We start from the raw sequence: 22,015 nt of genomic DNA on the forward strand, positions 1-22,015 counted from the left end.
CTCTTGAGTTGCGCTTGTAATTTTATCAATTGAACCTCATTGCAGCTCTACATCAATTTTGGGTTGTACCTCACTCTTCAAATCATTTGCCTCCTCTACTCCCAAACCACCTCCATCTCACCTCTTGGCTGACCTAGAATTTTGTTTTTCTCTTGAAGCTCAAATCTAACTTCTGCTAAAAGAGACAAAACTATTACTTCAAATGCCCCTTCCTCTTTCCACAGTTTTAGGAAATGTCTCATTCCTTTATGTTGTACCTCATAAGTGTTCTCCCAGCCTTGATGGCTAACTTTTGAATCATAATGCCAAGGTTTTCCCAATAGCAAATGACATGCATCCATTGGAACCACATTACACAGCACTTCATCCACATAAGGACCAATTTTAAAAGCAACAAGACAAGATTTATCCATGAGGACACTATGACCTTCTTTCATGTAAGGGTTAGATTTTGGAATACAAGAAATCTGCAATTCGCTAGCCATTTATATACTTAATTGTTGATAGATCGACCATCTACAATCACCTTGCACACCTTGTCCTTAACACTTACATTTTGTTCAAAAGATGCTCTTTCTCCTCCAATTAGATTCAAGGGCTCCTTGTTCCAAGATATCAAGGTTCTCCACAGCATGAAAATCTCTCCCATCTCAGATTCAACCTTCTCTAGGAGAAGTTCCCCTTCTTCCTAGGGTACCATTACCCTTCTAGGGTTTTGAGGACAATCTATGGCCTTGTGGTTTTCACTAGAAACAAAACATCTCAAGGGCTTCCAATCTACAAAAGATTGCCATTCTTATCCTCTACTTCCAAAGCCCCCCCTTCCTCTAAAGCCAACTTTCACATTCTTGGCTTCTTCTAGCTCTTCACTCATGGCATGTTCTAAAGAAACGTCTTTCCCTTTATTTGGATAGATATCACATATTTTACTCACCATTTTTTTTTCAATTTCTCCTTTTCCCTTAAAGCGTATTCATAAGCCTCATTTGTTATGGGTCTTTTCAACAAAGAAAGATGATCTTGAAGTTGAAACTTAAGGCCATTAACATATCAGGCTGCAAATTGCCCTTCACTCTCTTGTATATCTATTTGAATTTGAAGCCCCATAATTTGCTCTGTATATGGTTGCACTGGTTGATTCCTTTGCTTTAAGCTTTGAAATTATTTAAAAGATTTTCACTAATTATCAAAAGGCAAAAATTGATTTCTCAAATGTTTAGCATCTTCGACCACAATCTGATTTTCTTCTTTTCGTTTTCTTCTTGAACTTTGCACATTCTCCCACCATAAGGTTGCATGCAACTTCAATTTGAATGCTACAATTTTCAGTCTTTTAGGATCATTCTCATCAATGTCTTTGATGCAGAAACATCTTGCAAGAGACAGATAATAGAGTCTTCATCCGCAATACATTTCAGATTTTCGGCAGCTTTCTGTTTGGCATCTTTTTATGTAGCATGAATGTGTTCTTTAAATTGCTTTGGCAATTTCAATGTCTTCACCTACTTGTTCCTTGGTAGCCATAGAAGGCATCAATATGATCCTTAAAATAGTGTGGCAATTTTTTGTGCATGTACTCAAAGGCTAGTAATGGTGATTCATATATATGATGATGTTCTTGATGGGAGGAGAGAAAATCCAAAAGAATAATTGTGAGCCATTTAATTGGATATGGAGTATTTTCAAGTTGATTGTGAGGTTTTTAGCAAGGAATAGTCTTTTGTTAATATTAAGGTGTCATCTACCTTGTAAATCCTATGTCATATTTCCTAGTTCCAACATCCATGGATAGTGTCCTTAGGCACTTAGGGTGTATTGGAAAAATAATTTGTAACATTTATTCTTACTATTGTTTGTAATACATTCATAGGGGGCAATGGCTTCCACTAGTAGCGGTAAAGGTGACTTATGGACATGAATATTTAATATTGTTTTTCCCACATGTGGACACCTAGAATGGGATGGTTATTGACAAGTGAAGACAACAAAAATGAGTAACTGTTGGGCTTCTCCAAAAGGGTGCTTGGAAAGAGGCAACAGGTGTCTCACAGAGTTCTATCATTTATTGCATCTAATGGAATGTTTATCTTCTAAGTTTGGACACCCAAATTGGAGAGAAAGTATTGGAGCCACAATTAGTGTCCTTTTACATTTCGATGAGGCAATCCAAGAGGTTGGGATGCTTGGAATGAAGAGTCTTCTTTGGATCCCTCATTTGGTGCTTTAGAGCTCTTGCCATATCCATATAAACAGCTACTTGGATTTAGAATTTAAGAGGAATAATTGAATGTAGAGTTACTCTGTAGGAACAAGGATAGGTTGAGGCATAAGGAGGTTGTTCACTAGTATACAGCTGATGTCATGTTGTAATGTCCCCTTCTTAGTGATGTGCATTCAGTGGTCCATTGGCCTATTCCAGAGACCCGTAGGCTATTTGGAAAGGAGAATTAGGGTTTCCAATTTTTGTGGAGTTCTACACGAGCTTTTTAGGGTTTGTCAGGAGTGTTGGTTGAAAATTTTGTACACTCGTGAAAGCAAACAAAATTGTGGCTTCAACCACAGTGTGTGAGTATGAAACTCTCCTAATTAAGGGAAGGCTCCCCCTATCTATCTAAAACTGAAATAAAAACAAGATGGGACAGCAGTCTTCCTTCTTTCTTCAAGGAAGCCTATATCCTTTTCTCTCCTTAGAAAAGTGATAGCAAGAAAATGTATAATAATGGTAACAACTTCAAATGAAAACGAGAGAAAGGAAATGAAGTTTCCAGAAAGCACAAAGACTTCCGTCACTTCCTTCGGGACGGGACAGCAATATCAAGCTCAAAGACTTGAATATGTGAAGTCCTATCTACCCTTTGCTATACTAAAATTTACAATGAATAAAAGATAACACCTCAAAGACTGGAATAATCTATTCTTTCAACACAAAGACTGGAATAATCTATTCTTTCAACACAAAGACAAGAACTAATGCAAGCTCAAAGATTTGCTGCTATTTCTTATCAAACAGTAAGTTTTCCTCAAGAATAGACGCAAGCTCAAAGACTTGCTGCTCCTTCTAGAGATTTTCCTATTTTAATTAATCTTCTCTACTTGCAGCTCAAAGACTTCAAATCAGATTGGACTAAGCTCCTTTACAAACACTTTGCATAGAAGAAATAAAAAGATTCAAACCCAAACATGTAGCTCAAAGACTCAAAACTTGAGTAATCCTTCTTTATTATTCTTCAAAACCTTCAATTCACATACATAAGCTCAAAGACTTCTTGCTGTAAATTTGGCAGAGTTTTTGCTTGCTTTCCAAAAGATAAAAATTACAATAGACTCCTCCAGTATTTATAGAAGAGGAGCCTTGAGAAAAAGGTGGGAGGATCCTAACTAACTTGAGAGATTCTCTCAACCACCAAGACTCATTCAATAACTAACTGAGACTTCAATAACTAACTAAGACTTATTCCAACTACAGTCCTAATTGGACACAACTTGTAGTTGCCTTACATGTAATTACAAAAGTGCAAGTAATGTGTAACTTGCATTTTACAAAAAACACTTTTACATGTAACTTGTCAAAACAAAATTACAAATGCATAACTAAAACTATTCCATGTGTCTAAAGACACGACTCTAACTGCATCATATTTTGTCTGTGATGATCTTCATGTGGCTTCAGGATGCTAGAACCTTAAGTATTCTGGATTGGTAAAGACATCTTGAACCGGAATGGGAACTTGCATCCTTGTCTTCTTGCTTGGGGTAGTACTAGCTTTTCAAGAGGGAGCAGGCTGCCTTCCTCTTTTCATGTCATGACCATCTTTGTCTTGAAAGCATTTTATGCTCTCAACCATGAATTGTTGTTGTATTTCTTCTTTGTATCATCCTTCATTCTTGAAATTTGCTTGCAAAATTAGGCCCATGCCTTAATCCATTGATTTGGTCGATCGTGTGTGCAAACCGGACTGACAAGGGAACAAAGAAATTGATGCAAAAATGGGCTCACAAGTGAATTTCAGGTTTTGGAAGTTGCATTACATGTGTGGGAAAAACAAGAGCATTAACTTGCAATTGCGGGGAACAAACATGCAACTTCGTATGCGTAATGGGTAACTACAAGTTTGCACTTGTAATTGGACCTTTAGAACTCATTTTCAAGTGTTTTTTGAGTGCATTTTGGACCAATTTCGGGTTTTGGATGGCTGACCGTAGGTAGACTTTAAATGGGGAAAATGAATGAAGGTGTGAAATGAATGGATGAAATGGTATGTACGGATGATGGAAATGAATATGAAAAGATTTTGGGAAGATCATCTTCAAGAAAATGGGAAGAAATTTTCAACATGTAATCCGGTTCCAAAAACCCGATTTTGAAAGGATGGGTATTTCTCATCTTTGCAACTTCATATTTAAACAAAAGATGGTTAAATCTTTTATCCGTAAAGGAAGAACAATGATTTTCATCCAACTTGTAATCGGGATTTAAAATCCCGAATACAAGTAAAAAGGGAAAATGGGGAAGAACAATGCAATTCTAAAATTGCTTTACAAAGGGGAAAATCTCTCTCACAAAATCTGATTTTTGGGGAAGAACCAACATATTTGAAAACAAGAAAAATGAAACAAGAAGAAAATAAGAAAACAAAAAAAACAAGAAAAATGAAACAAGAAGAAAAGAAATCTTACCTTGCTCCAAACTGAAAATGCCTTCTTCAAAAAATGATTAATCTTTGAAATAAAGAAGAATATATCTTAAAAAGAAATTAACCGTATTCCAAAACCCTAGCCACGTTTTTGAAAAAATGCCCAAAACTGAAAAACGTGGCAGCAAATGCATGAGAAATGGCATGGAAAATGGCCAAAACTCTTTCTAACCTCAACGCCTTAGCATACCAAGCCAAAACGATTTATAACATTGCTGATTCGTGGCATTCCAAATGGCAAAAAAAGGTGGTTTTTTGAAAAAACGTGGCTGCTGTTATAAAGCTAAAAACTAGCAATCTTAACCTCCATGTGGCGTGAAAGGTGTTTGAAAATGCATAAAAATTGGGAGGAATCCAAAACGCCTTCTATCTCCCAAAAAATCTCCACAAAAATTTGCCTAAAATCCTCAAAAAAACGTTTTTCCTTACAATTCGGGTTTTTTGGAACCAATAACAAGTTCAAAATGCATTGAAACAATGAAAATCGGGTTTTTTAGAAAATATAACAAGTTTAAAATTTCACTTTTTCAACATGTTGGGCAAAATCGAGATTTTTTGGCCAAATAGCAAGTTTAAAATGTCAAAAATGCACTTTATGAGCAAAATCGGGTTTTTTAGACCAAAGTGCAAGTTTTAAATTGTCACTTTTTCACTTTATAAGCAAAATCGGGTTTTTTAGACCAAACTGCAAATTTAAAATTGTCAAAAATGCACTTGCAAGGCAAAATCAGGTTTTTTGGAGAGAAATGCAAGTTTTAAATACTTGTAAATGGGAAATAAAATCCCTACAACAAGTTATCCTTGCTTGCACATATGTAATGGGGATTTAAAATCCCTATTACATGTAAAAACCATTAAAGTAGGGGTTTTTAGAGAGAACTACAAGTTTACTTGTAACTTAACCAAAAAATCCCTATTTTAACTAAAAAAGCCAAAAAACAATAAAGGAGAAATTTAAAACAAATGACAAGTATTCTATCTTTTAATAAAAATGCACATGTAATAAGCTAAAAATTTCCCTACAAAGACCAAAACAATGGACATCATTATAACTTGCAGTTTGAAGAAAATTCTCCACCTACAGTCAGGATTTTAAAACCCGAAATTGAAGGAAAGACATAGCAAACGAACCTAGAATTTGACAAAATTCAAAACGTAGTTCGAGGATGGACTGAGGATTAAGCCAGTCCAAAGATTAGTCGAAATTTTGACTCGGTAAGCATGCCATAGAGTAAAATTTTTCATTTTTTTCACAAAAATTTCATGTAATGGTCCTTCATTTTTGAAAACAAAAATGAGGACAACAAGGAGGGAATTCTTCAGTTTTGCTTATGGTTTCCTTCTAGGTTTTCCATGAACCCCAGGGTGGCATAACATGCATTTGATTCTTTGGTGAAGTCAAAACTTACTATCTTTAGTAAGTTAGGGTTTGGCTGTTTGGTTGATGCAGTTCTACTGAACTTTCCAAGCTCTTTCTATGGGTGTGAAGATTATGTTTTCCGGAGCAGCATTTCTTGACTTACTATTTTTAATAAGTGGCTATGTTGAGCATTTCTAATTTTTAGCAGTCTCGGACAGGGTCCTGACTCAGCACAGTTCAGTGGTCTTCATCGCACAACTTCATCCTTGATTTTGGTATTAATCAGTATTGGAGTTATAAGTTATTTAATCAAAGATTAATTCCTTATCCTAAGGTTTGATATTTAATTATTTTTATTACTTATTAATTGTGTTATGGGGCAACTTAGGAAAAATATCTATCTGCTAGCAATATTGTTATTTTCCTAAGTCAATGGCATTAAAAAATTTGGCGTTGAGAAAGATGAAATATTTCATGTTTTTATTATTTTATATCGCAAAGTTGTCACCTAGGAAAAAGTTCGAACTTTGCCTAGGGAGTTTGGGAAAATTAACGCCATGTCTAGGGGAGGCTATGGCATGAAATGAAATTGAATTTCAATGGTTTTGGGCGCCATTTGCATTTGAATTTCAAAGGGAAAAATCTATAAATATAGGTGCTTGGCCTCTCATTTGGTATCTTATGAAATTGCATTGTTATGCTGCCGGTTTGGCGATTGAAAATCTAAGCTTCGAAGTGTGGCTTCCTAGCTAAGTCTCAATTTCATCCTTGGAAGATAGTACCTAGCTGTGTTTCTGGTATTTCCTTTGCATTTAGAGAGTGTTTTGTTGAGTGTGGAGTGTTTGGTTTGGGTTTTGGAGTGTTTCCTAGCTGCTAGTAGCGGAGTTGCTGAAACCTTATTTCGCTCGTACCTCTTTACCAAGTGATTTCTTCATTCTGGGTATTGGCTCTATCAAAACGTGGCATGGAGGCGATATGGTCTGCAATTTTTTAGCCGTTGTTTTCGAGAATTGGATTTTTAGTTGCAAATCGTACCTTTCAGCTGGGTCGTACCATTCCAGGGGTGCATTAGGATGTGTGCTGCTGTTTTGAGGGGACAGGACTGCAGGTTTTGTGTTCATGTTTCATCATCCAGGTTATATATTTCATTTGCATTTGATTTGGTGTGTTTCTGACTTCATTTGAGCGAGTTATGATCATTTTGGTGTTGCCGGTTGAGACTAGTTATGCTTGTTTGACTTCAGATTTTTGGTACAGCAGCAGTAGCATGATTTGAGTTAAATTGTTATTTGTTTCTTGCTGTAACCTGCATTGGATATTGTCTCTAATCTTCTCTTTTTGAATTGTAAGGTTAAGTAGTAGTACTACTAACCATTTCTGGTATTGTTTGCCCACTGCATAAGTGGAAGAGGCTAGCTTAGCCACCTATTTGCTCTGTAATTCAATTATGAAGTTTTGTCCTCCCACTGAGTAATTGGTTGAGTGATTTCATGTTTGTAATGGTCCTCCCGCTGAATAAGCGGTCGAGTTGAGCTTTGATGTGATTCAGTCCTCCCACTGAAACATTGCGGTTGAGTGATTTATGTCTTGGTGAGTTGTTCACTTGGCTGGTTTACCGCCAAGTTTCTTGTTTACCTGTTGGATAAGCAGAAGGGGCTGGCTTGCCGCCCATTATTGTATTCAGCTTTCAATTGGTTTATGATGCTAACGATCCCCGGAACACCATATGCTCTCACCCTCCCAGATTGGGCTCTTGGTGATCAGAAAGTGGAAGAGTTACTTTCAACAGCATTTGGTTTTCATTTCCTAACATTAACAAGTGTTGTGTTGAATGTAAATTTGTGAAAAAAATTATCCGAGATATTACACATGTTGGAGGCAAAAAGGAGAATGGAAGTGAATGTATTGTAATCTCATTTCTTTGAAGATAATACATACTTGGCCTCTCTTCTTGGTGGACTTTTTCCCTGCAAGGGTTTCTCCATGTAAATCATATGTTATGCGATGCTCTTATGTTGCTGATTTGTGCCTCTTTACTGCTATCATATGGTGATATCATTTATTTATTGCTGATATAAGTTCAATAAGGTAGTGTTGTTAAGCATGCTATGTTGGTTAATTTTTTAGCATCATAAAGAAGATGGATCTAATCATGGTATTTCTATATAAGGCACTTTAATTTCAAATTTGCATATAAGTTTCAGATTTTCATATTGTAGTTACCTAAACCTTGTATCTCATCCATTGAAGTCATATCTTGATTATTTGAATAGAGATCGACATTTCCAACCCTTTGGTATTAGAGTCTATATTGTTTTCAACACTTTTACTGTGTATCTTCATAGTTGATTTTGAATAGGTTGTACTTGTTCCAACGTGTTGTGATGTGTAATGTCCCCCATCTTTAACCTAGAAAGTTAACAAATGATAAACAGTTGTGTGATCAAGGGTGGCAGCCTTGATAGCATTTACAACTAGTTAGGAGTTAGAGAATATCATACTGTACATATTACTTTTAGTTAGTTGCATATCTACTTCAATTATAATTGTGGAAAATCGTCTTATTCCATAAGACTTCACGATTTTCCTAGCAGATCTCCAAGAGAAAAAGCATAATAGATCATGTTGTAAGAAGTTGATAGGTTATCCATCCATGAAGGGATAAAGACTTGCAAGCATCCTTCATACCAAGCTCACATATTGTCATGGAGATGACCTTACTAAACAACCATCTTGTACATGCAAGGTCGTGACCCTACCATTGATTACATTGATCAAATACAATCAATATCACCAATGATAGATGCACAATTCCAACATCATCATCAAGACAACTATAAGGGTGACAGATTAAGTGTCGAAGAAGATCAAAGGAAGACTCAAAGAACTATGCAATAGTCAACCAGCATGATGATAATTTGTCCTTATCAGCATATTGACCCAATGTTATCAAGAAACCTTCGGCCAGATCAAGATAAGCATCCTTAGAATCGATGGTAAAGATATCAAGTATGATATGATATGCAGATTGCATCATTAACACCAACTGTCCTTCGATCCCAATCATAATCCAAGTTCAAAGTACATCGATATATAAGGAAGTTAACTAGTCCAATTAAGAGATAACAACAATCCTTAATGGTGTAATTTGAATAACAAAACCAATCAATGGAAAATCTTGTGTTATGAAGAGGCACGATTGAGGATAATAAAGATAGGGAAACCAACCGTTATTCCTTAATTAATCTCCATTCATTAATAACTTGAAATGATGTGATTAACTTGTAGGAAGAACCACGAACAAGAAGGGACATGTCCAGTTCGGGTGTAGAGATGCCACCGCTCCCTATTGGCAGATATTTAATAAGAACCAAACTCAAATCCAAGATCATTGAATTGGAAACTAATTAACTCTTATCCATATATTGGATCTGCTCATTTAAGCATCGGCCTATTTGACTAAACCGGTTGCAAGTTCATAACTCCGTATCTGAGACAGCACCATTGATTGCAAGGAAAGACCGTATATATCAGACACAGCATCAGATTATTGTTGCAAGGTCATACATCCATATTTGTAATAACTACTATATCGCTATAGGCGATATTATATATCAGACATTGCATGATTTAAGGGATCATATCAGAGACAGCAATCAATATTGCTACAAGCAATATTGTCTTACATCTCATTGCATATATTCAAAGGAATATATCAGACAAAGCAATATAACAAGATCGTCTTGCATATTTACACTACAATATTTGATATGGCAGAGATCCTAGTGATCATTGCACTAAGTGCAAATACATCAATTCATTTAAGCATACACCTAAATTCCTAATCATATAAATCAGAAAGAGCAAGTGGCATTGAAATTTGTCATTTAATATATATATTTGTCTTTATAGTATCAATTACACAAGTTCATAGCAAAGTCCGAGATTATAATTCTAAGGGATTTAAGTAATTTTCCCATAATTCCAAGTTATCCTAAAAGAGGACATTACATGATGACTGTGTTGTTCAATTTGAAGTTTGCAACACAAGCACTTGCAAGATCAAACAGTAAACAAGAACACCTTCGACAAATAAGAGCAGCAAGAAAAATTTGCTATATTCCTCAAAAGCAAATTGTATTGTTGAACTATAGTTTTAGTTGATAGAAGCCGAGTCTATTATGAAAATTGTGTATCCCATGTAATATGATGTATGAGTTGTTAGTAATAAGTTCAGTGTGGGCTTAGGATTCAAACTGTCACAAGAATCATAATTTGTTTTGCTGGGTGTAATCCATCTCTGCCAAGTTTATGTTGTAGATCCATCTGTAAGTGACATTATATTGGAACCCTTTGAATATCATGATTTTCTATCTCAACTGTTGGAATAAATTAAATCTGTTAAGTTCTGTAGTTGTTAAATTATGGTGATAATATGTTAAAGATTTACCTAACTGCTGAAAATAAGAAACTATGGGTGAGATGAGCTGCTTAGATTGGTTGCCTTTCAATGTGTTCCCGGTCCATGATTGCATCAGTCTTCCATCTTGAAATACTTCTCCAACTCTTGAACCCAATCTAGAAATAAATCTGGGTTGATCTCACCCTTGAAGTCTGATATATAAACTTTTACCTTGGACAATTGCTTGGTCATGGCTTCAATCAATATCTCCATAGGGTCTACTGCGCTAGCAACATTTCTCAGGTTCTCATATTCCTCGTTGGACTCATCTAGATACAATCTGCCCTCGATGGCATTTAATCTCCTAAGCAATTGATCAAAATTTCTTTGAGGGCCTGTATTACTCCTGCTCCTCCTTCCCCAGTTCATGTGATCTCCCCTCTGGCCACGCAGACTGCTCAATACCAAAAATGATGCAAATTAGCCTCTGCTCCTGCATGCTAGCCTCGAGAAAACATATACCATGTCCTGGTTATCACCTCCAACATACTATTCTGTTTGCAATTCTTGCTCGGGACTAAAAAGGTAACAAGATAAAATACTGAAATTTTTAAGTGGAAGGCAATATGTTCAGGTAATACCAAACCCATTTATTCATACTCTAAACTGATACACATTTAAGACAACTGCACTGCTCAGCCCCATCGATCCAATGCCAAAGACCACCGCACACACATTAAAGAAGATTTAAAACAAAATATCCCCTGATATTTGTTGGTTGAAAATTTTGTACACTTGAAGGAAATATACAAAATTGTGGTTTCAACCACAGCACACGAGTAAAAACTCTCCTAATTAAGGGAAGGCTCCCCCTATCTAACTAAAACTGAAATAAAAACAGGATGGGACAGCAGTCTTCCTTCTTTCTTCAAGAAAGACAATATCCTTTTCTCTTCACAGAAAAGGATAGCGATTGAATAACAGCAGTAACCACTTTCAAGTAAAATGAGAGAAAGGAAATGAAGTTTCCTGAAAGCTCAAAGACTCCCGTCACTTCCTTCAGGACGGGACAGCAATATCAAGCTCAAAGACTTGACTATTGGAAGTCCTGTCTACCCTTTGCTATACTAAATTTTACAACGAATAAAAGATAACAGCTCAAAGACTGAAATAATCTATTCTTTTAACACAAAGACAAGAACTAATGCAAGCTCAAAGACTTGCTGCTATTTCTTATCAAACAATAATTTTTCTCAAGAATGGACGCAAGCTCAAAGACTTGCTGCTCCTTCAAGAGAGTTTCCTATTTTAATTAATCTTCTCTACTTGCAGCTCAAAGACTTCAAATCAGATTGGATTAAGCTCCTTTAGAAATACTTTGCATAGAAGAAGTAAAAAGATTCAAACTCAAACATGTAGCTCAAAGACTCAAAACTTGAGTAATCCTTCTTTATTATTCTTCCAAAACCTTCAATTCACATTCATAAGCTCAAAGACTTCTTGCTGTAAATTTGGCAGAGTTTTTGCTCGCTTTCAAAAAGATATATTTACAATGGACCTCTCAAGTATTTATAGAAGAGGAGCCTTGAGAAAAAGGTGGGAGGATCCTAACTAACTTGAGAGATTCTCTCAACCACCAAGACTCCTTCAATAAATAACTGAGACTTCATTAATTAACTAAGAGTTACTCTAACTAACTAAGACTTATTCCAACTACAGTCCTAATCGGACATAACTTGTAGTTGCCTTACATGTAATTACAAAAGTACAAGTAATGTGTAACTTGTATTTTACAAAAATTACTTTTACATGTAACTTGTCAAAACGAAATTACAACTAAAGATTACAAAAGAGAGAAAATTCAACTAAGTGTTGAAAAACACTTAAGTTGCCTTTTGTGAAGACATGAATCCTTGAAATTTCCTAATGCTCACTTGTAGTTCCTCGAGATTCGGTTCATGGGTGTTCTTAGCAACAACCATAGTCTTCACAATAGTGTCGTGACAACGGAGGAGGGCAGAATTGTCTTTATCCAGGATAGACTGGATCTCATGCAAAAAGGCTTGGTGTTTCATCAATGCTTGAATTGAAGATGCCGAGAATTGTTCACTCCTCCATTCATTATGAATCCTCATCTGTAAATCAGCAAGAACTTCTTCTTCTAGAATCAGCTCTCCATCTTGACTTACTATATTGCAAGAGGCCCTTTCACAATGTGAGACAATACCTTGATAGACTTCATCCCGGAATCTCCTTGCATCACTGATCTCCTCAATGAGGGATTTAAGAACAAGGGTTTTGTTTTCCATAAGTTCCTCAAATTCCAAGTACATGACCCTGGAAGAGATGATGGCGTGATCCTGCAAAATACTCAGCTATTGTTGGGGCATAGTATGCCAGATTGCCAGACTTTTCTCAACACTTTCCAGATTCTTTTTGAAAGTGTTAGAAGTCTGATCCAATTTCTCCTCAATGGTTTCCAGCTTAGACATTATTTGAAAAATGTCTTTTATCACTTGCATACATTGATCATGAAGCTGATCGATCCAGGAATCCAGTGCTTGTACTTTTTGAGCAGCCCTTTCCACTCCACGAATCGATTCTTGGGAACCGGAAGAACCTATGGAGTTACTCCCTTCAGCAGCAGGTTTTGTGATTTTATGGATGGCTGCCATGAGCTGTCGGTTTTCTTCTTCTAGCTTGTCTTTCTTTGCAAGAAGATCGTCACACCTTTGCACTAGTGAAGCAACAGAAAACTGAGCATCATGTTTAATGACCTCATGTGTTTGCTTGCCCAATTCTACCCTTGTAACCTTATAATCAGCAGCTGACATTTCATCAAGTGGTTTATCTGCAATAGGTTCCACAATTTCAGCTACTTTCATCTTGTTGCTATCAACAGTTACCCTAGAGATAGTCTTTGCCTTCTTAGCAACTTTTGATCTGGACAGTTTGAGTTGCTGGTAGTCAAAGGTATCAGGTGAAATCTCTTGCTTCTTTCTTTTCGGGGTGAAAGAACTAAGCCATGGAGGTAAAGTCATCAACTGACTTCCAGTAGTAGCTGTAGGCAAAGGAGAAGCAGTTTCTGTTTGAATTACCGTGGTCACCCTGGGAGGAATATCTGTTTGAATAGCGACCACGGTTTGCTCAGTTACCAATCGGCATGAAGATTGCCTCATGAATTCTTCAAAACCAGAAGTGGAAGTATCAATTTCTAATAACTGAATGCAAGTGGGATTATCTTCAGGAACTTCCAACACACTTTCTCGTTGTTGATCAGGAGAAGGCCCGTATGCTGAAATGGGAACTGCATTCTGAGGAGACTCATCAATGAGCAAATCAGGAGGAGAAAGAGGCGTCTCAATGGAAACTGGAGGAATGACCTCGTGAGGCGTGTCTAGAACTGGAGACTTAGGCGCATCGTCAGATTGCTGCCCCTCTTCTGGATTATCCAGATCGATCACCCGAACATGGAACCGTGATTTCTCCTTCCCACGAGTAGTTGTCTCCTCAGGAGAAAGCACTACTGCACGACTAACTCGTAACTTGATCCTTGTGCCTGAAGATGAAGCACCCTCCTTATTATCAATCTGAATCTCAGACTTCCGTCCAAGAGGCCCTGTAGAATCATCTTCTTTACCAACCTTGATTTTGATAAGTCTAACAGCATTACTTTTCAGCCATGCGTTAGTGTTGGTCAAGATAGGCTGAAATCTGTCAAGGATGGAGACGCACTCCTTGTGTGACCATTGGATCAAAGGAAGTGGAGCTTCCTCAACCCTTCGTGAAGTGTATTCAGGATCAAGTATATGCCCGTCATCGATCATCCCTTGTGGGATATTCGCCAAATTCAAGTCAACAATTTGCTCAACAGTGAGCCTGCAATAATCCATCTTCAGAACTTCGACTTCCGTGTGGAGATCTACCCAGATGTCTTCAATGCGATGAACATGCACAAAGGATTTCTTGATCTTCTCCTTTATACCTCTATAATCAAAATCAGCTCTAGGTTTGAACCTCTTAAGCTTGATTTCCTGCAATTCAACCTCCATGGCCTTAGCCTTCACAGATGTGACAAGGGAGTATCGACCAATTTTCAATGGATTTGTACTGGAGATCCCCATTCCAACCTTGTGTCTAGCAGACTGAAGAGTATGAACAGCCATAATCTGTCTTCCCAACTCCATAAGAATTATCTTATCGGTTGCGTATCTTGGAAGCATGTATGGCTATCCATCATAGCACCCAATCCTCATGTAGGTGAAGGTGGGAAATTGCAGGAATAAACACCCATACTCAGACACCTTGACCCATGCCTCATCTGATACTCTTTTATTTCTGACATCCATGTCAAACTGACACATGAAATATCCAAAGAATGCATCTTGGACTCTTCTGAAATGCAGTCTGCTAGGTTTCAAAGGCAACTGGTCATAATATTCCCAAACTGGTATAAGCGAGCGATCACCCTTGGTAGAAAGACCTGGAAAGTGTCTAAGTGATGCTGCTAAATATACCAAATAAGAATTCATGAAGAAGGTCATAGTGGTAGGAACTGCTGCAAGTTGTTTGCACAAAGCATCGCTGATGATTTCACCCCATGAAATGTGATGCGACTGCCGTATGAACATGATGAATTGATACATCCATGGCTCAAAGACATTGAAGTGCTCAAGGCCCAACATTCTGCTGAGAAGAGTGATGGTGTCTCCTATCTCCCACTTGAAATCACAACGGTACAACTTTGCCCATCTTGAGAAGGAAGGACGTGGCTCTTGAATCCACCTATTGATGTGGCGCTTGCAATCTTTTTCTCTTTTTGTATAATACTCTGCTGCACTTTCTTTGGTGATTTCCATATAAACAGGTGCAGGAGGTATTTTGAAGACCTTCTCGATTATATCCGCATCAAGACGAATTATAGCTTCACCATCATTATTTTTTATGACTCTTGACTCTTTGTCAAAATGATGGGCGCATGCAAGAACAAACTCAGGTTCTAGGGCAGCTACTGGGAAAGAAGATGCATGGTGGATATGGCTGTCCAACAGCCGCTGCAAGTTGTTATCCTGTGGATCTTCTACCCTGTGAATGAATTCTGCCATATCAACGTGCCCTATTTCTGTGTCCCTGATGCGATCCAATGGAGAAGATACCTGGGAAGGTGTAACCTCATTCTGGTATTTGTCATATTTGTATTTCATTTTCTTTGGAGTTGGCGATGCCGGCAAATCTGACATTGATTGTGAACCTGGAATGCTGTGATGAAGACTTAAAAGAGTTAAGGCCACATCATAATCAGCTGCAAATATCATTCTTTCTTTTTCAAATGGGAAAAACTTTGATCTCTGAATTTCACGGTTTTGTGAGAGGAAGAGGGGAGATATATAGAAATGGGAAAATCTTGACTTTGACCAATTTCGGATCTTGGGAGAATTTTCGCAAGTATACAAGTTGGAAAGTACAAACATGCAATCGATGTTTTAAAACCCGAATACAAGTACACTTGTAAATTTGAAAATGGAGAAATGGACGAAAAATGGGATTTTGACTTGCGAAAAATGATGGAAATGGAAAGTACGGATATGAGGAACGCGAATGAATAGAAACGGGAATATCCGAGAAAGTCATTTTCATGAAAATGGGAAGATCTTTTCAACATGTAATCCGGTATTTAAAACCCGAATTTGCAAGGGAGCGGTATTTCACACTTTTCAAGCTTGGAATTTTAACCAAAAATGATTAAATTCCTTAACCGTAGGGGAAGAACAAGAATTTCCAGCGAACTTGTAATCGAGATTAAAAATCCCGAATACAAGTTTAAGATGGATTTTTAGGAAGAACAATGCAATTTAACAATTGCATTTCGAAGGGAAGATTTCTTTTATGAAAACCAATTTTTAGGGGAAGAACATCACATGCGAAAAATGCAACAAATAACGAAAAATGAAGAAAACAAGAAAATAATAAAAAGAAGAGAAGAAAGGAAGAACATACCTTTATTAGAAATGCAAAATGCTTCTCCAACAATGCAATACTTCTTGAGATGAAAAAGCAAAACCGGACTATCAAACCCTTATCACGTTTTTGTGAAAATGCCCCCAAATATGGCAGCAATCTTAAACTTGGAGGAGCAAAATGCCAATGAAAGTGTTCATTTCAAGTTTATTGGAGCAAAACGATTAAGGTATTTGCTGGAGCAATAACACCAAAGGTGTTTGAAGAGGTAATAACGCCAAAAGTTAAAAACGCAGCCAAAGAGAATCACGTTTTTGCAAAAAACGTGGTATTCAATACACATTCAATGGATTATTAAATGTTTTGAAACCTATCCCATACTCCACGCCTTGGTAGGAAAGAGCAAAACGATTTAGGAGTGTGCAAATTGTTAAAGATTTAACTCCTAAAAACGTGGCATTAAAGAAGAACGTGGTTGCTGATTTAGGGCAAAGACCAGCAAATGTATCCTCCAAATGGCGTGAGAGATGTCCAACAAAGCATGAAGATAGGATGCAAACCAAAACGCCTCCCTCATCCAACGATTTCTCCACAAATTTCGCCTTGAAATGGTCAAAAATAGTTTTTCCCTTGCATTTCGGGTTTTTGGGAGCAAAAGACAAGTTCGATTTGTTCAAAATGAAGCAAATCGGGTTTTGGATAGAAAACAACAAGTTCGATTTTTCACTTTTCCCTCTTTCATGCTAAAATCGGGTTTTAAAAGACAAATGACAAGTTTAATTTTTCACTTTTTCACTCATTAAGCCAAAATCGGGTTTTTTTGGACAAATGACAAGTTTAAAATTGTCAAAAATGCACTTTTATGTTAAAATCGGGTTTTAAAAGACAAACTGCAAGTTTAAAAATACTTGAAAGGGGGAAATAAAATCCCTACAACAAGTTAAAAACACTTGCACATATGTAATGAGGATTTAAAATCCCTATTACATGTGAAAACCATTAAAGTAGGGGTTTTTTGAACAAACTGCAAGTTTACTTGCAGTTGAGCCAAAAAACCCCTATTTTAACTAAAAATGACCAAAAAACAATAAAAAGATAAAAACATTAAAGGGGAAACTTAAAATAAATTACAAGTGACATATTTAGAACAAAAGTGCACATGTAATTGATCAAAAATTCCCCTACAAAGACCATAACAATGAATATCATTAAAACTTGCAGTTTGAAGAAAATTCTCCACCTGCAGTCTGGGTTTTAAAACCCGAAATTGAAGGAAAGGCATGGCAAACGAACCCAGAATTGGACGAAATTCGAAAAGTAGTTCGAGAATGGACTGAGGATCAAGCCAGTCCAAGGATTAGTCGAAATTCTGCCTCGGGAAGCATGCCATAGAGTAAAAATTTCAAAATTTCACTGTAGTGGTCCTTCATTTTTGAAAACAAAAATGAGGACAACAATATTATTCCATCAGAATTCTTACATTATTCCCCTAAATACACTTACCAACGCAGTCCACAATAACAGCCAAAACCACTCAGATATATCCGACCTGCTTTTTCATCCAGAAAAGAAAACTCTACCCCCCAGTATTCCAGTAAATGTTATTTCGTGAAGAATTCCAGCGAAAGTTTCAGAAGAAAATGGGTATCATTTAAATTGAATGTGTATGAGAAAATTTGACGACTTCTAATTCTTATCGGACCTTAACCTTCCCTAATAGTGGAATGACAGAGAATGTAGTCCCAGGTTCTAAGGTGAGTCCCCTGGAACTGAAAAAAAAAAACTTCCGTAACAAAATATAGTTTAACAGTTTATGGACCCACTACATAATTTGGATATCTCAAGTACTGTGTTCGAACTCCTTGGAAATAGACCCCTCAATTAACAGATGAAAAGAAATACTTTAAAATAAGAGCCTCGCATTTTGTTTTTTAAGATTCTAGATCATCTCTTTCCATATATTTGCCATAAATCATCGCATAAATTTCCCCCTCAGCTTACATGTCTCCCCTCAAAACAATTAAAAGCATCTCCTGAATTTTCCCAGAAGTACCCATCGATAAATTTTAGTTTCCATAGTCTTATTTTGGCTACATTGTAGAGTCTGCAGCTAGCATTACTAGAGAAATAACTGGGTAGAATCGCTAGAAATAGCTTTTGGGTGCATCTTACTTATCCGAGTTAAAGCTGTCTTCTCTTTTAATGCTCTCCTTCAAACTGAACAAATTCCTATACGTGCAGAACTGTCACAGTAACGTTATACAATTTTATTTTTTTACCGATTGAAAAATGTTTCTATATAAGTAAAATCCTTACACATACAATGAAGCTGTACAATTTTTAACTCGGCTGAAAATATGTGCATTTGCACGGATTGAAAAAACTTCATAATCCTTACCTGAGATCGTCTATGTCAAACAGAAACCAAACCAAAAAAAATGTTTAGATTAGAATTAGCTAACCCGATAAAGGGCGGCAGCATTTTCAAGGAGTGAATTATTTTATACAACTCAACGGAAGATCATTCAAGTTGCTCTGTGATTTCAATTTCAAATCAGCGATCACAATTTGGATTTGTATTAATAAAAGTTAAGTGAGTCAACAGATCAGAAAAGACCAAAAATAAGAAAAAAGAAAAAGATCAGAACAGATTCTGAAACGATGGCTTTGGTTGTCTCAAATAATTGGTGTACGAAGTGCAAGGAACGAATCTGCACCGTTCGTTTACGGAATTAAAACACCCCCTACAAGATCTTTTACATTTATTAAATTTAATTTAAATTTAAAAAGTTTGAGAGTAAAATGATTTAAAATTGAGTGAATAGAGTTTGAGAAATGAAATAGTTAAAGAAGAGGAGACAAGAAGTTCATCCGGTTTTGAGTGTGATGTCAATCCTGATGCACTAATGATTGATTTTAATGATGTTCAAAAGATTAAATAGTTTGTGGGATTAAGAGAATAACTTTAGTTTATCTTCAAACTCTATTTGATATCAGATTTTGCTATTAATTTTGACTAGGAAGCTGGTTGCATGGCTAATCTTATCATCCTCAAATAAGTGATGTATATGATAAGATTAGGAGCTTATCAAATAATATAAAATAATTAAAATTTTGTACAAGAATTAAGATTACGAGCTTACGACAAAAAAAATTTGAGATTTTTGTTATTTAGCTTAAATTGTGTGTAATTTTGTTCTTGAATAATTTATTCTTATAAGAATCTATCTTTTGTAGATTTAATTTTTTAATACTCGTTTGTCAGTGCTTTTATTAGTGTCTAAAGCTTGGTGGTGCTAAAAAAAACCTTTGAGAGCCTATTATAGATGGATGAAAAACTAATGACTTATGTGAGTACAAAGATCAAGAATATACAAATCAAGAATGTAAATGTTGATTCAACGGCTATGAGACAAAAACTAAGCGTTCTAAATGCAAATGCAAGATGTTAGTAATTGATGATGCAAAATGATGTCCCTAGATACAATTCCTAAACACGCAACTCAATACCTATGGTGTGCAAGTTAATGGATAATAATTATATTCTTGGGAATTCAACTTCAAAAATGAGAGATTTAAAACTAGTATTAGGACTAGGCTCCAAATATTATATAGGGTTACAAATATGGCCAAACTTGGGGAGGCAAATCCTAATGAGATGGGTTGCTCATATTAGAAGGTGACAAATAAAGTAGATTTGAGTGATGGGTTCAAGGATAGCATTTGCTAATACATCAAATGGTTCACATCAAGTGTTAAGACCATACATTTATGGCAACCATACAAATAGGCTCAAAATTAAAGGACACTTGTATCCTTTCCGTGTACCTAAATTATTTAAGGTATTTTAATATGTTTGAAACTATTGGAGTTATAACATTTCATCTATTTCCAAACTTATATTGTGTAGGTAATTGCATCAATAGATTAGAGGACCCACAAGTAACCCTAAGAATTAATATTTGATGGGAGGTTTTGATTTTAATATTAATTTTTTTCATAAATAGAGTGATTACAAAAATTATTGGAAAGGCAAATAAAATGACCCTGCAAATATATATAGAGGTTAATGAATCAATTTAATTGAAAAAATAGACATATGAAGAGTTCAGTAAGATTAATGTCATGTTCTTTTTTCAATTTAAGATAGACAAAAGACTACTCATCTAAGATGATGTCGAGGTTCGGGGATCAAGGTTGTTGCTTGACACATGTCAAAGAGTTGTCAAAATTAGGGAATTGCAAATTTTTCCTTGCACATACCAAAGCGCCATCAAAGGTCAAGAGGTCAAGCATACCGCTTAACTCATGCCAAAAAACTATCAAGTGTGAAATATTGGAGATGTCTCTCAACCCATGCCAAGAACTATTAGAGGTCAAGGATTAGGGTTGCGGCTCAGAACATCTCAAGTCAGAAGGAAGGAGATACTTTGAATCTCTAATGAGAAAAGACTATAAGGCCTATAAGGCTGACTTGTATTGTAAATGCACAATTAAAATTTGGGCCTTAGCATCGTTTTGTGTCTACACCAACAAGTTTGGTCTTTGTGTGGGAAGCATATAAAACTAGGAGAATATTTCAATTGTGAGCATTCATTTGATGTTATTCTATCTATCAAACACTTTGTGTTTAAGTCATTTTGTGGACAAAAATCCATTATTTGCTAGGATCAAAGGATGAAAATTGTTTGGTTCTTCAAGGGTATTCTCACTTAGGGAGTGCATTGAAGCTTAAAGGAATTATAGGTGAGTTCAACAAGTCAATGTGAACTTGTTTGTTATTGTCATTTGATGATTATCATTGTTGGCAAGAGACAATTCTTTAGATTGATGGCAACCCAAGTCAGTGTACCCATCCGCGTTGCTATATTAAATCATATCGGAACTCAGATTGAAGATTTGTTCAAGTCTGGCGAGCTTACAACAGAGCATCTAACAGAGTTCGATATTTTGGCTAGTATTTCTTCTCGGGTTAATATTTTGTGTTGTGGATCTAAAGGAAAGTTGATGGATGAAAGTTGAAGCGTCAACCTTCTCATTTATCACTTTGCATGCCAAGAGAAGAGGATAAGAAAGCTCTGCAAGCAAATTTTCATGTGATCAAAGTGTGAAAGAGATTCCGTGTGAAAACCCTAATCAAGTGAAGAAAGGTATTTTTCTATGAAACTTTTCAAATTGAAATTTTTGAAGATGGCTACCCCATTGGTCATTGATATTACAAAGAGACCCTCTCCCAAATTCAAAAAGAACCCATTCAAATCTATAGAAGATGATCCCCTGGGTGCCTTTTCTTCAGTCTCGTATGGAGTTATTCATGTCGAGGATATTAGGGCTTATATTCATGCTAATATTGAGGAGTTAGGAGGCTCTCAGATGTTGAATTTGTATTTCATTCGCTTCTAGGAGAGAATCTCAGAGTTAAGCCCGAATTCAAGGTTTTGGAGGAGAAGAACTTTGCGCAAGTCGTTAGGTTTCCAGTGTTTGAAGAGAACGAGTGGGTTCAGTATGTATTGAGCCAAATTCATGTGGTTAAACAAGCCATTTAAGATAATAAAAAAAAGGAAGCAATCAGTATTGTAATAGGTTTAAACTCATCCAGTG

The 22,015-nt window shown here is 36.3% G+C and overlaps 1 protein-coding gene across 7 annotated transcripts in view; it reads right to left on the minus strand.

The window, feature by feature from the left end:
• Positions 1-19,021, minus strand: part of LOC131070469 (lipid phosphate phosphatase 2) — a 167,979-nt gene extending 148,958 nt beyond the window's left edge. For 2 of the 7 annotated variants that reach the window (XM_058006033.2, XM_059218380.1), the window contains exon 1: positions 18,877-19,019. In XM_058006033.2, the coding sequence (XP_057862016.2) occupies positions 18,877-18,896 (20 nt within the window). In that variant the 5' untranslated portion in view covers positions 18,897-19,019. Of the gene's footprint in view, positions 1-10,504; positions 10,911-18,586; positions 18,658-18,812 lie in introns of all 7 variants that reach the window. The other 5 variants (XM_058006039.2, XM_058006038.2, XM_058006041.2 and 2 more) reach the window with 5 other exon arrangements.
• Between the last annotated feature and the right edge of the window lie 2,994 nt (positions 19,022-22,015).

Source organism: Cryptomeria japonica, chromosome 3, assembly GCF_030272615.1.
Source record: "Cryptomeria japonica chromosome 3, Sugi_1.0, whole genome shotgun sequence".
NCBI classification, from domain to species: domain Eukaryota; kingdom Viridiplantae; phylum Streptophyta; class Pinopsida; order Cupressales; family Cupressaceae; genus Cryptomeria; species Cryptomeria japonica.